At 41.7% G+C, this 16,012-nt stretch overlaps 1 protein-coding gene across 1 annotated transcript; it reads left to right on the plus strand.

Moving 5' to 3' along the window:
* The first annotated feature begins 1,063 nt into the window (after positions 1 to 1,063).
* pparab (peroxisome proliferator-activated receptor alpha b) lies at positions 1,064 to 14,962 on the plus strand. The gene is made up of 6 exons (XM_030730769.1): positions 1,064 to 1,271; positions 3,045 to 3,208; positions 4,938 to 5,076; positions 11,751 to 11,950; positions 14,109 to 14,562; positions 14,718 to 14,962. Exons 1-6 carry the CDS (start codon positions 1,064 to 1,066, stop codon positions 14,960 to 14,962), a joined length of 1,410 nt encoding a protein of 469 aa, XP_030586629.1.
* The last annotated feature ends 1,050 nt before the right edge of the window (positions 14,963 to 16,012 follow it).

Here is a 16,012-nt window from a genome sequence, read left to right on the forward strand (position 1 = left end):
ATCGGTGTATGTCAGTATATGTGTTTGCAGTCCCTCTCTCTTCTCAATATAGCTAGCAGTACTTAAAGTAAGGTTCAAGTTTAAGTTAAACTATAGGCAGTCAAGTGTTAAGGTGAGAAATGGCTGAGAACAACCAGCAGCTGCTGTATTGTGCTCATATCTTCACCCTTATCCCAATGTCACCCTCTTCTTCCCCTTGTTTCATGTTCTTAGCAGGGCCTGATGGAATGAGCTTACTGATGATTGACCCAGTTTACATGCGGATGTACAAAGTCAAACTATGAGATATAATGTTCATTCCCAATGCCATTTTTAAACCAAGCCTGTGCCACTATGCAGTTGAGCAAAATTTCATCCATCTACTGTGCATGCCAGCATGTGTCTTCTTTCCAACCTCAGACTTTACAGCATGGCCTGTAGCTGGCGTAACTCTCACTGTCCTACATTTGTACCTACACATATGTGTATATGTCTACCCTATGTCTTTCTCTTACTTCAGCACTAAGGGTTTGTGTGGATATGGTTACTCTACATACAGTGAATAGCTAAGAGGAGTAGAGAGGCCTGTGTTGTGTTATGAGATAATCCATGTGCTTCATTCCTTCATGGCCTGCTGACCCATGTGCAACAGCTGTTGCACATGGGTCAGTGTATTGATGGCCACAAGTTGTATCAGCCCTTCTCATGAGGCCTAAATGTGTTATTCAGCGCTGTTTTGCACTGAAAGATAATGGAGTTTTACTCAGTGGTGTTGATGATGATAATGGTACTATTAGTATTTGGCCTATTAGTCTGTCAGCCCATCACTCAGCATACTGAAAGATCTGAATTTTTGGATAGTGTGCAAAATTTGTACTTATCAACTGAGATATCCATTTAGATGCCTGTTACTTTTCTTTAGCATGCCATCACATTTTGCACAAACTCATTTTATCTTTCTCTGTCTGTCCTGCCTTTGTTTCCATTTGACTTCTTTGGCCTCTATTTGTTTCCCTCCCTGCACCCCTATTCCTGGTCTCCAGTTTGATGAGTGAGAGTGCCGCCAGCCTGCTCCATCACCACAATGGTCGACATGGAGACCCAGTACCATCCCCCTTCTCCCCTGGAGGGCTCGATGCTGGGCAGCCCCCTGTGTGCTGATGACGATTTCATGGGTAGCATGGAGGAGCTCCAGGACATCTCCCAGTCCATCAGCGATGATGCTCTTAGCTCCTTTGATGTCCCAAAATACCAATCGTCCAGCAATGGCTCCGATGGTTCTACTGTCTTTGGTAAACATTGGTGTAATTTTCCTTTGTTTTTAATAATACAGTCAGACCATGAGGGGGTTTGCTTTCACACTCATTTCACTGTTTCCCAGCAGCTCAGTGTAATCTCTTTGCCATTCCTGTTCTTGTCAAATGAGGAGTCCCTCAGTTTAGCCCTGTAATCCTTATTTTGCTCCAAACTAAGGTTCAGATAAGAAACTGGCTTTGACCTAGTTATCCTTTCCCCTTAACCCACAGTAAGGCTGTACTGCATTACCTTAACAGCCCTTTCTTTTACTCAGCCTCCTTTCTTCTGACTAATTCACTTTCTAATACTTTGGGAAAAATGTCCATTGATTGATCTGTGAGATATCTGACTTGCAGAGTCTCTTGATGTATTTCTTGCCCATTGCTTTCAGTATTTCCACCTTATTTCTGTTTTTCTTCTCAGACCTTATGTGCTTGTTATCTTCTTTACTCCCTAGTCTTCTTCCTCCTCCAGCTTTCGTCTTCGCTCCATATCCAACAAGTAATTTACACATTCCTAAACCACCTTGCAAAACCTCTCAGGAAACATTCACTTTTCTCCTGTGTTTCCTCCTGAATAGACATGGTTACAAAAAAAAAAAAAAAATGCAACAAGTGAAGAAGCTGTGATGAGTAAGTGTAGGAAAAGGAAGAAGGGGGGGGGGGGGCGCACTGAGCATCATAAAACATTTGATGACGTCATGGAAAAGGCAGTGTGAGGGTGTATGTGATTTATGGGCATTCAGGAGTGCAAACACAGTGAGAGACAGGAGCAGAAGCAACACTGATATGCTTTCCCCTCTCTGCACTCAGCTGAAACATGTGCACTTGCCCCAAGCTGGGAACATAGCTCACTGCTGCTTATCCCCGTGCTGGCATCTCTCACCAAAACTCATGTGGCTTGACTTAGTGCCACTGTTTTGTACCACTTTTTTTTTTTTTTTGCCTGTGCTATTTGTGTACCAAGCAAGTTCTACCAACCACGATCCCTTTGCAGTGTGGAAATGGAAAGCTGTTGGCAACACACAGCAAAGCCTGTGACCTATCATCCATGAGGAAGATCAGTAATACTACTACATAATGATGCTATGTTTGTGACAGCCAATATATCACAGCACGCTGTGATCTCTCTAAATAAATGCTGGGGCAGAACAGGCTGTCCTCCTTGGGTCATAGAGGTCAGGCTGCACTTGAGATGAATCATAGAGGCATCAGTTATTACATTTACATCAGATTTCCCAAAGTTATAATTTAATTTATACCTAAATCCAGAAATTCACAGAACAAATGCACAGAATTATGGTAGAGGTTTTTTTGCAGTTAACAAGTTCAAAAAGTCAAAATTTTTACAAAAGTTTCTTGTCGTTTCATAGCCGCAGGTAAATTGTTCAAATGGACGGATGCTTGGATAGTCGATCCTCAAACCTTTCAGGCTGGTGCGCTTTTTGCAAAGTTAAAGAAGGAAAGAAACCTTTGAGCCTCTGTTTATTTTGTCACATTCAGACACCCGGACACTTCTGTCTTTGGTTCCCAGTGGTTTGATCCTACTGTGCATGTAAATCTTTAAAAAAAAAGCTTGCAAATATTTATTTAATTTGACTGCGTAATTTCATGCCGTTTCTTACGTCAGCTCAGATTATTGTGGCATTTGTCGGAAAAAAAAAAAAAAAAAAAAGATTAACATTTCATTTAGTTATTATTAAATAGTAGCAATACTTAGAGCAATGGTGTCTTGACATATTTGATTACGTCCATGCTTGTGTTTTGTAGATGCGCTTACGCCAGCATCCAGTCCATCATCGGTTGTTTACGGGGTGGCACCTAGCCAGGAGGAATTGTCATCTTCGTCCACATCGTTGAATCTGGAGTGTCGAGTGTGTGCTGACCGTGCCTCAGGCTACCACTACGGAGTCCATGCCTGCGAGGGCTGCAAGGTGAGATTCCTTCCATCCATCCCTCCATCAATCCATTCTCTTACTCTTATCCAATTCAGGGTACAAGGTGAGATTGCGCAAATTATAGGGTCAGAAAAGTGGTTCTATCGTTATGCACGATGGACTGCATAAGTCATTCTTGCCATGTGATTTGCCCTATCTTTTCACCCTGTGCCCTAACTACCAATATCATCCAATCTCCTCCATAACTCGCCCACATTTAAGAGCAGAATGCCTCCTCAGTCCACATTAACCAGTTTCAGAAGAATAAATTATTAATTATTTTAGGTATGACACTGAAGAAAGAAGGAAATGCCAAGCTAAATCCAGGGCCAGTGTGTCCTGTGACTAATGATAGCTGTTAAAAGCTCAGTAATCCTGCAGTTAATAGTTTACCAGTTGAAGAGCAACCCAAGGCTATTTTAAGAGGAACCAAGGGGAAAGGATAGTGTGACTTGAGGTGTTTCTCTTCTGTGCTTGTGAGCTAATGTTGGCTGTCAGTTACTCAGGTTAAAAAAACCGGACCAGGAGACACTGTTGTACCTCGGCACTCAGTAAGTCAAAGCTGAAGTAGGAATTTCTTGATCAAAACCAGGGTACTCAGGTCATTGAGCTCGGATGTATGGTGATTGTGTCACATTTACCAGGTATTTGGGAAGAAAATGAGTCCTAATATCACCATGTATAATGAGCTTATGCAGAGTAAGTGGGAAGGATGTAAATAAGGGAGTGAATGGACTGTTGGCAGAAACTGAAAAGTTGACACTTATTCAGAAAACGTATGTTTTTCTGTTACAGTCCAGCCCATTTTTTCCGCTGAAGCCTATCCCTGCTGCTATTGGGCGAGAGGCAGAGCACACCCACAGGTCGCCAGCTTGTCACAGGGTTTTTCTAACTATGGCAAACAATAGTTGTCATTTTAAAATATTCTTGCAACACACACACACACACACACACACACACACACACACACACACACACACACACAGCCTTTCATCTGCATGTTTTTTCCTGTGATGTTCGGTCAGCGAGCAGTAATGGGAATGTCACTCTCATGATGTCAGCACACACATTCAGTGTGACACTGGATAGCAACGTCAGGCCTGAAGCCCACTTGACCCAATGTGAAGTTCTTTCCTGTCACCGTTCTTGTGTATGTACCTGTGTGCCAGTATCAGGCTCAGGGTTAGTGGGTGAAAGTCAGCTGTAGCAGCTTACTCACATGTAGGTCTCTGTATGTTCTTGCCTTTCAGGCGTCTGTGTGCACTTTAGCAAAGTGAGTGACAGTTTTGGCTTAAATCTTAAATTTTTTTGCTCTTAAGTAAGGCTAAATGTTTTATTAAGCAACTCCCCAGGGCATTTTCTACCCTCCAACAAGCTATAAGTATGCAATTTGGTCCATCTGTTAAAGTTAAATCTTAGTTTTTTCAAGGTTATGTAAACGTGGGAGAAACTGGTGTTATTCTTTTGTGAACAAAGAGCTGCTTTTCCGATTATTAATTTCTTAATACACAGTTGGCTAATAGTTGTATTTCTGAAACTGGTTGCAAAACATCTAACTTTATTAAAATGTAATTTACTTTGTTTTGTTTCAGGTTTTATTAAATTTCTCAAAGAATGCTTCACTTTGTGCCCGAGCAGTCTGGCCCATAGTTTTCTTAGCTAAGCACGCGTTTGCGTCATGTGAGCAGTACTTACATTTCTTGTGTTCCCCTTCCCCTTCCTGCAGGGTTTTTTTCGGCGGACCATCCGTCTGAAGCTGGAGTACGACAAGTGTGAGCGTCGCTGCAAAATCCAAAAAAAGAACCGCAACAAGTGCCAATACTGCCGCTTCCAGAAGTGCCTGTCAGTGGGCATGTCCCACAATGGTGAGTCCTACACAGCGCAGAGCGTGGCAAGTCTTGCTTTAAGCTGAGGAGCACACATCCACCCGTCCATGGTTCTTGTTGCTTTTAAACACGGACTACTTAACTGAGTAGCACAGTTGTGCAGCTGCCAAGAAAGATTGAACAGGCCCGTGCACACATAATTAGCACAAATAAGCAATCAGACAGCTGGGTGTTCAGAGGCAGTTTGCTAACTTACAGCTAATTCAGGGAAATGTTTGTATGTAACTTCTGGATAATTTGAACTTCCTTTATTCCAAAATATACCAGTTAAACCTGCAAATCCTAATATAATACACACTCTTGCAGTGCTAGCGTCGTATTGCCTGAAAGTGCTTGACCCATTTGGTGCAGATTAGTGATGTGTCGTTCGCAAAAGAGCCGGCTCTAAGAGCCGATGTTTGGTAGTGAATCAGAAGAGCCGGCTCCCCAATTTCTCATTAGCTCTGCTCACAAACCTGAGGACAGGGGGCAGAACTGATGGGCACACCATGCAGCCAATCACACAGGGGTACATGAGATTATACCATTATGTCAAAGCAGAGGGGGAGATGGATGTTCCCATGTTCCACCGTGTGTGGGCGTAGTTCGGGTACAGACAGCAGGAGACATGAATGTGATACCCCTAAAAGAAGCAGCATTTAGCTGCAATTTAAGGAAACTGGAAATAGCAGCGCCAGAGTGCCATCATTGCAAATTACAGTGAGAGCGGGTTCCACCACAAACCTGCACCAACATATAACAACTGTCCATCTCTTGGTGCAGTTGGAGGAGAGAAGGCAAGGTAGATCTCCGTCTACTGCAGTGGTTCTCAAATCCAGGCCTCATGGTCCAGTGTCCTGCAGGTTTTAGATGTGTCCCTGATCCACACACACCTGAATGAAATGGCTGAATTACCTCCTCAGTATGCAGTCAAGTTCTCCAGAGTCCTCCTAATGACTTCTATATCTGACTCAGGTGTGCTGAAGCAGAGACACATCTAAAACCTGCAGGACACTGGGCCACGAGGCCTGGATTTGAGAACCACTGGTCTACTGACCCTGGTGTTTGGTCCCAAACCAGCAACAACTGCTGCGGCATCCACTGCCCTCCCCAAAACTGCAACTGTAACCCATCCTACTGCAACACAATGCAAAATAAGTCAGTGTGATTGTTTGTCCTGTGTTCCATTGAAAGTTTATTTAAAATGTTAAACAAAAAAAAGGGGCAATTTAAAAGCACACAGAGCAACAGCAGTATAAATATAAGTCCTACAACAAATAAGATAAAAAGAAGAATACACTACGATCATAACATACATGTTCCTATCAAGTGTGACATATCTATATACATATCACATCAGATTAATTTAGTATAATAAATAAAGTAAATGCAGTGTTTCATATGGACAAATGCAGATAAAATAAAGAATGGTGTTTCGGTGGACAATGTATTTGAGCTATAACCAATTTAAACACAACATGATTGGGAAAAAAAAAACCCTCTGAACTACATGTTCAAAAGCTGAACAGCTTTGGGAATAAAAGTCATTCTCCTTCTCTGAGTTTTACATGCCGGGCACCGGAGCCATCGGCCTGAGACGGGTCCTGGATGATCCTATGTGCTAATCTATATACCAGCTGATCATACACCAGAGACAAGTTCCTGAGCGGCAGACCAATTATTTTCCCACAAGTGGTGATAATCCTATGTAAGCAGTTCCTACACTGGAGACTGGTAGAGTGGAACCAGCATGTGATAGAGAAGGTGATAATACTTTTGATAAATGAGCAGTAAAACATCCTCATAGATTTTGCACTTACTCCAAAGGAGTTAAGCTTTCTGAAGAGGTACAGTCTCTGGTGGCATTTTCAGATAATGTTCTCAGTATTAGCTGCAAAATTAAGATGACAGTCAAAGATGGTGCCCAAGTATTTATATTCCTCTACTATTTCAACAGGCATGCCATGGATAGTTGTAGTAACCACTAAAGCTGGATCATACTTCCTGTTGGAGAAAATCACTACCATATCCTTAGTTTTGCTGACACCAGTCTACAAACTCCTGAAGTGCTGTACCATGGTTTTGTGATATGTCTGATAACAGAGATAAAAGGACTGTGTCATCAGCATGCTTAAACTAAAAAGGAGTTATGATGGCGCAATCTGCACTCATCAGTGTATAAGATGAAGAGAAGCGGAGGGAGGACGCAGCCCTGAGGGGAGCCAGTCGAAGTGTACCTTAACTCAGAGTAGGTATTGTTGACCAGCACTCTCTGAGGTCTGAGTGTTAAAAAATCCAGTATCCATAAGATGAGCTGATCCTCCAGGTGGAAGTAAGACAGAAGTTTGTGAGCCAAGATGTGGGGTTGAAGAATATTAAAAGCTGATGAGAAATCAGCAAACAGGAGTCTAGCCATGGTGTTAGGCCGTTCCGTGTGTTTGTGAATCGTATCCAAAATAAATACTTTGGCATCATCAACACCTCTATTCTTACAGTGAGCGAACTGGAGAGGATCCATCAGTGAGTTGGTGACATCTATTATATAAGATAAGATAAAACTTTAATGATCCCACGACGGGGAAATTTGCACATTACAGCAGCTCAGTACAGAGAAAAAATGAAAAGGATGAGTAAGAACAAATAACTAAACTAAAATAGAATAGAATAAAATAAAATAAAATAGCAAAATATGGCGCTTTATAATCCTCTCCATAGCCTTCATCACCAAACAGGTTAAAGCTATCGGTCTAAAATCACTGAGTAGCTTAGCTGAGCTCATTTAGGAATAGGAGTGAGAGTTGACTGCTTCCATAATTGTGGAACTGAGCAGCTTTCAAGGGAGCACTGGAACAGTTTTTAAACACACCAGCAAGCTGTTCAGCACAGTGCTTAAGCCCACTGATATTGTCAGGGCCAGGCAAGCTAGTGTCTTTGGTCCTTTTAAAGGCTCTTATCACCTCAGCACAACTGAAGTTGAAAGCGCCGTTTCTGGGATGAAGTGTGGCTTTGATCCTCTCTAACTGAGCTGAATTATCCCTCTCAAATCTGCTGTAAAAACAATTGAAGTCATGAGGTAAGGATACAGGATTGCATCCATCTACCTGAATTGTATTTTAGATGGAGGCATTGTTTACAGCAGCCATGTTTTTGAGTCCCTTCCACTCTGAGCGAAGGTTGTTTTTTAAAAAATATTCCTCAGTCTTGTTTGTATAGTTGCGTTTTGCATTTTTTATAGCTAGCTTAACTTCTTTATTAACCTTTTTTTTTTTTTTTTTTTTTTTTTCCATGTTCGGAGCCAGTATAAAAAATCCTTTTCTTTTTGCTCAGGATGACCTTAAGCTCTTTGGTGACCCAGGTCTTGTTATTTGGAAAGATAGTGATAGTTTTTGTGGGAATAATCCTATCTACACAGATAGAAATATAAGATAAAGTTTCAACTTGCTCATTAATGTCATGAAAAGAACTAAGCAAATTGTCCCAATCAGTAGATTCGAAACATCCCTGAAGAACCGAAATACTGTCCTTAGTCCATTGTTTGATGTTCTGTATGAAAAGGCAAAGGGGCTTCTCAGCACACAAACCATTCAGTTTTTGCTTATTTAGGCTAAAATATGAGGCTGCAAATGATAAGTAAAGAGCCGTATGGGAGCCGAAAGAGCCGGCTCTTCTTTGGGAGCCGAGCCTAAAGAGCCGGCTCTCTGAAAAGAGTCTTCCCATCACTAGTGCAGATGTGTGAACAGGAAGGGAAATCACATGACCTTGTGGGTCTGTCCACCTGATCCTTTGATTTCCTCGCAAGTACCTGGAGCTCACTAATAGTCAGGTTTTGTGCACATGTAGCGCAAAGAGAACATAAGAGAGCAAATTTTTAGGAGTTAAAGAAGCTGAAATTGTTTTTTTACTAATTAATCACCTTTGATACTTCAACTTGCTTCATCTTCTGTAATTTTGACACTGAAAAAAAAAAACTCTTGTCTTTTACAGCAATAATCTGTAAAAGACAAGAAAAGTATGCCATGCTGACCCTGGGTCATTGTGCTGATCAAAAACGTGAGTGTACGTGTTTGTGTGACTGTTCAGGCACTGGCGTATTTCTGCCCAAGGTGTCAAACAAGGTCAGTGCAATTGGTCTGTTCGCACAAAGTGTGTTCACACTTTGCAGGTATCCCATGCTGGTGGTAGTGAACTTGTGGGCATATAAAGTGTTTTATTTGTCTCTGGAGATGCTGGCTGAATATAGCGTTCTGTGTCGAGATATAAGCAGGATTTTTGATATTGATAAAGATGATGATATCACAGAGCATCAGTAGTGTGTCTGTCAGTTGCACTTCCTCTTATGGTATATACCGTATTTTCCGGACTATAGAGCGCACCATACTATAAGCCGCACCTACAAATTTTTTGGAAAAAACTGGAAACGTACATATATAAGCCGCACCGGGCTATAAGCCGCTGGTATCTCCGCCGCTCTCGGTTTTCCACAATTACTCGGCACTCAGCAGAGGGGGACAGACAACCCCAAATTTGAGTTATAACAAGTCAATTCACCATTGATTCGTTCACGCCGAGCTTACGTGCAGCGGCTCTATTTCCCTCCTGTAGTGCCAGGTCGATAGCCCTCAACTTAAAAGCGGCATCATAGGAAGTTCTTTTTGTGGTTTCCATGATGAGGGAGTTTGAAAAAAATCTCTTTTGTGCCTGCTGCTAGCACTTGTTGGCGCTTTCTTCTTTGATTTCCAACTTTGACGTCCCATGATTCATATCCTGCTAAAGAGCCCCCTGGTGGTTAAAGAAAAATCCACAGAAACGCCGCACCGGGCTATAAGCCGCATGGTTCAAAACGTGGGAAAAAAGTAGCGGCTTATAGTCCGAAAAATACGGTATATGTATTGAGTTCATTGAGCGAAATGTAACTGCAGAGAGGGACTGAGGGTATTTGAGCCCACTGCAACCTGATCTTTTGAAGTCTGTTGATAACACAGGGCAGCTTTTTCTTTGTATGTCTGTTTGTATCGATCCCTAATTCACAGTAACCACGCTGGATGTTCCTCACCAAAAGGGTTTGCAGTTTAACTCTTAAATTTAGCATTAAAACCTTCAGGCATCAACAGAACGGTGCAGACTGTGCATTAAAATGAAGTTTCCATGAACAAGCCATGAGTTATACTTGCATTTGAATCTTGGCAACATTCTTTCTTGCCATTGTAACAGTGCAAACGCTCTTTATTATCACAAGTGACTGAAAGTTTTCTTAAATCCAGCAACTTGATACCTCATATCTCATTTGCTGACAAGACACAGACGACTCAACAGACTGATAGACTGACCCCTACCCACACTTATCCCCTCATACTGTCTCTTAGGAATTGGACTTGCACTAAGCTTAGCATCAGACACTTCCCCACATCTTAATTAGATTTGGCTCCTGGCCAGGTGCCCACTGTGGAGCTTTACCGGCTTCAGATGATCCGTCCACATTGTGAGCAGTAATCTAATGGGCCCTTGTGCTGTCTGCCACCTCAAAATCTCATCCTTGCACAGGCCTGTATCAGTATGCTTGGATTTATTTTGTAATAGACCACCAACAACAGAATATCAGAACTTTTTTTTTTTTTTTTTTTAATGCTTTCATGGTCTCATGAAAGCAGGCAGTTGGTATAGCTAGTCTTCTCACTTACATAGCTGGGTGTGCATGTGTTTATACACGTGTGTGTATGTGTGTGTGTGTGTGTGTGAGAGAGAGAGAGAGAGTAAAACAGCTTGTGCACACTTAAACTGCTGAGGTGGGGTTGAAAATAGTTCACCTCTAATCTCATTAGTCAAATGGGATCAGACAGTCTGAGAGATGCCAGCATCCTCTCATAGGGAAATAACACTTGTATATTGTTGGAGAACATTCAAACAAATGTTGCCCACTTTGTTATGTGTACCAACTTATGTTATTACTGTAATGCATTAAAGAGGAAAGCCCACTTGCCTTTTGATGGTAAACAGACATGGTTTACGATCTTTTTTTTTTCACTCTTGCACTGTGCTTCGTTTGGTACAGATGCACTGAAACTCGTTACATATCGGAGCAAAAATAGTCTTTGACAGAACTTTCTATGGTGAACTGCTCCGTGTTTTTCCCGACCTTTTATAGTCTTTTGTTTGCTGTAGATTTATTTTAAGTGTCCTGGCATATCTAGATGTTTTTGTAAAATCCAGAGGAACTAAATGATCTTTATGAAACGAGCCGCTTTCTACTTTGACTTTTGTACTTTGGTCCAGCTGTAAGCCAGTTAATTTATGCTGGTATTGAGACTGGCAGATACAGGTTATATTACATCTTTGACTGAGTTGACCATTTGAAATCTGTTAAGTTTATGGTTTTGTTGCTGTGTGTTTTTTTTACCATGGGATGTGTTCTGTTGTAGGATGTTCAGCTATAAAGACAATTTTGACTTTTCCATTCCACTAAATTCATATTGTGCTTTGTTGCCAGATGTTTAAGTTGACTTGAAATTGTTTTATTTAATAAGGTGCTTGTAGAATTTTCCAATGTCTAATCTAGTATTTACATCACATTAGAATTAATTATAGTTTCTTTAATATCTGACACTGTAAATTTGATCTGACTTCACAGTTTTATATCACCACAGAGTGATCTCTGTCTTCCTGTCTGCTGTCCACAGCCATCCGGTTTGGTCGGATGCCCCAGTCAGAGAAGCTAAAACTGAAGGCGGAGATGGTGACGGTGGACAGGGAGGTAGAAAACCCCCAGCTAGCTGACCAGAAGACCCTGGCCAAGCATATTTATGAGGCTTACGTGAAGAACTTCAACATGAACAAGGCCAAGGCTCGAACCATTCTCACGGGCAAGACCAGCACTCCTGTACGTTGATTAGTGAGTAGAGTAGTAGGTTGGTGAGTGAAAAGGTGTTGCATATGTTCATGGGTTCTTTCCTCATAGTGCGAGGCCATGCGATTTTGTAACTTCTAATTAACGATTTCCCAGCTGGAGTGATTTTTTTTTTTTTTTTTTTTGTTTCATTCTGAGCGCATAAAGAATTTTCAAATCAAATTCATGTCTCAATATGACCTGGAAATCACTCCCTTTGAGATTAGATGCAGCCAGCCAGTGACAAAATAAGTTGCTCAACGAGTAGTGCAATCCAACACACAAGATGGGCAGGGAAATTTTTTTGCACAGTAACCATATAAAGAGCCAGTGTATGAGCCTGTTACTTACCCTTTCACTGCCCGTTTCCCTTAGTGTGTGTGTTCTTTTCATCAACAATTCCCATTCAGCCTAAAAGCATTCCCCCTCTGCTATGCTTCATTCTCTGAATTAAAAAAAAAAAAAAAAGCATGGGGAGGGGGGAATCATGGACCGCAGCCCAGAGAGCTTGTGAATTCCATGGATGGATTTGTAGGTGTAAAGTAGGTCAAGAGGGACAAATCAGTCCAAGTGCACGTCCAAGTTCAGGCACAGATCTTATCCACTGCTTCTGAAGATCAAAGCTTCTAATGAATAAGCAGATCGGGGAGAAAGTACTCAGTGGGTGGATGTTGTTTGATCCATCTTTACTATCACAGCACTTTAACACAACTTTTAACTTTCCATAAAAGTCATGTTGTAATTCTTGCTTGGGCTCCAGCAGTGGTGTGTGTGTGTGTGTGTGTGTGTGTGTGTGTGTGTGTGTGTGTGTGTGTGTGCGTGTGTGTGTGTGTGTGTGTGTGTGTGTGTGTGTGTGTGTAAATTTCCCGGTGCCTGCAATGGTAATTTTTTTTTATGCATCATATTTACATGTTCATACTTAATTGTGTTACACTGGGGAAAAAACATGTGAAAGTGACCCATTTTATTAGTAAAATTATTGTTATTAGACATGTAAGTCTTAAGTGATGCACAGTAAATATGACATAAACCATTTCTTTTTTGCAAATTGCATTCCCTTCTGCTAAATTAGAAAAAAAAATATTCAGCATGCTTTAAAGTCTTGAGCTGTGATTGATTGATTGATTGATTGATTGATTGATTGATTGATTGATTGATTGAGTTAGTTAGTTAGTTACTCTTTAATGGTAAATCTTAGCATGGTTCACAAAGACAGTGTGCTCAAAAATAAGCAAAGTAAATAAAGGCATAACAGCATGACGTAGAAGTACAAAATTAAACACCTCAGCGTCACGTTGCACATACCTTCCCTTGTTACTCTAGCCTACAATTAGAGCAGCATTCAGGAGTCAGAGCTCCGATATGATGTGCAGCAGCAGGTGGTTCATCGAAATGTTGTAACTTGTCCTCTGGGAACAGTGACATAACTAAAACAGCCATTAGCTACCCACAATGCTGATATTTGTTTTCTATACAGATCCTTTTATTGTTAAGAAACTTGTCATTATTGTGAAATGGCTCTATTATAAATATAACTGAATTCTGACTCAGAGTGTGGACGCAGGACCTCTGTGGGTGCCCAGCAGTTTCTGGCACCAGAACATTGGCAGTGGATCCACTGGGCTGCACGTCTCCGTTTATTGGGCTTGTTCATTCAGTCATTTAATCACTGGGTTTTAAATTTTTATTTATTTATTTGTTTTTGATCACCCACCAGACATTCAATCGGAGTGGAATTAGTGTAATTTGTGCGTGTGCATCAGCAAGCAAGTTTAAGTGGGTTTTCAGTGTTAAAGGAACTTCCACATTAATTCCAACACTGTGACAAGACGATCAGTGGCTTTAATGATGTGGCCGATCAGTGCGTATAGCAGGAGAATCAAGGACAGTACGTGTGTCGTTGTGGAAACATTCAGGTATCAATAAGGGCCTTTCCTCTCAGTGAAGCTTATTATCTGTAAACACTCCACTCAGCCAGTTATACATGTAGACAGGTCTGCTGAGTCAGCCTGGTCAGGTTTCATCTTTTGTTCGCAGGCCAAAATCACAGTTTACACTGCGCAGCCTTGTGTTGCATTTCAGCTGGAACACATTCTTGACTCAGCATTATGCTTTTAGTTTACAGTAATGTGTTTTCCTCCGCTCTCTGCAGCCTTTTGTCATTCATGACATGGAGACCCTCCAGCTGGCAGAGCAGACACTGGTGGCTAAAATGGTTGGCTCTGTGGGAGCGGTGAAGGACAAGGAGGCAGAAGTTCGGATTTTCCATTGCTGCCAGTGCACATCAGTGGAAACCGTCACAGAGCTCACTGAGTTTGCGAAGTCCGTCCCCGGCTTCTCGAGTCTGGACCTCAATGATCAGGTGACTCTTTTGAAATATGGAGTGCACGAAGCCCTGTTCGCCATGCTTGCTTCCAGTATGAACAAGGATGGGCTTCTTGTAGCATATGGCTCGGGCTTCATCACCCGGGAATTCCTCAAGAGCCTGCGGCGACCGTTCAGTGATATGATGGAGCCAAAGTTCCAGTTTGCCATGAAGTTTAATGCACTGGAGTTGGACGACAGTGATCTGGCTCTCTTTGTGGCTGCTATCATTTGCTGTGGCGGTGAGGATGCAAAGAAAATCATTGTTTTTCATTCTTTATGTAAAAATGCATGCATTTTAAAATATTCCATAATACCTTTTTGCCGTACAAGAGATGATGATGATAATTATTATGGCATCTCAGTCAACTTTTTGTCTTATCTCCATTTTGATTAGACCGACCGGGCCTGGTGAATGTGGCGCACATTGAGGCAATGCAGGAGAGCATCGTACAGGTCCTACAGCTCCATCTGCTGGCCAATCACCCTGATGACATGTTCCTCTTTCCCAAGCTGCTGCAGAAACTAGCTGACCTAAGGCAGTTGGTCACTGAGCATGCACAGCTTGTGCAGGAGATCAAAAAGACAGAGGAAACCTCACTGCACCCACTCCTGCAGGAGATCTACAGAGACATGTACTGAGGATTGCGGAGGAATAACCAAGAAAGGAAAACAAGAAGCATCTCCTTTTTATCGGGGGACACGAAAAGAGGGGGAGACCTCCACATATTGGAGTTGAAGCTCTTAACCACCCACCCCAAAGGGTTAGCTTTGGCATCTGTCCAGTTCAAGAGAACCTAAAGGCCATGAAAAAGGCTGATGGTTGTTTTGGTTTGAAACAGTGCTCTCCACTCCAACGTGTGAACTTTATCAGGCAGGAAAAAAATGTGTATGCTAAGATGTGTTGTGCAACTGATTGACCCCTGCCTAGACACCACTGAATGCAATCTCTGACCAAACTCTAAATGTTCACTTTTACGTCCGTGAGGTGACCGCTTTGGTTATCCCCTCAGTGAGTTTTAATGTGAAGAACAAAAGAAAACTTGATAATTGCCACTCCAACAGCATGTTTATATAGATTTTTATGCAGCAAAGAGCCATACACCCAAATGACTTCAGCAACAGATATCACACAGTTTAAATCAAGGCAGCTTCTCATCAATTGGCTAAAATCATAAAAGATGGTGATGGTTATCAAAGCACCAGCCTGTCTCCTGAACACAACCATTTATTTATACTGTATATCCCCTAAGCCATACTTTGTAATGACAGTTCAAATTGCCATTATTATTTTTCTAGATTCTTAACAAGAAATTGTGACTTATTACTTAACTTCTCCTCAAACTGCACAGGGAGCACTAATTTTACATGTAACAGTTTTGGACTGAAATGACCCCAAGCTCTAATTCACTGTGTACGTGCACCACAATGCACAACTGCAGCACAGCATGCCTGTGATATGTTAATGTGACACTATGATAGTGGACCTTTTTTCAGAGGAGGAAAAAAAAAAACCACACGTGCGCAGATGTGTGGCACTCCATCCGGTTGTGTGTTCTGGTATTTAAGGGCTAACACTGTTATTAATCGCATTACAACTTGAACTGAAGCTAGACATGAATTCACTCAGTGAGTATTTCTCTCAGTTAATCACATACTGATGCAATTTACTGACTGTTTGGTCCTCATAAC

This window comes from Archocentrus centrarchus, chromosome 6 (assembly GCF_007364275.1).
Source record: "Archocentrus centrarchus isolate MPI-CPG fArcCen1 chromosome 6, fArcCen1, whole genome shotgun sequence".
Lineage (NCBI taxonomy): Eukaryota > Metazoa > Chordata > Actinopteri > Cichliformes > Cichlidae > Archocentrus > Archocentrus centrarchus.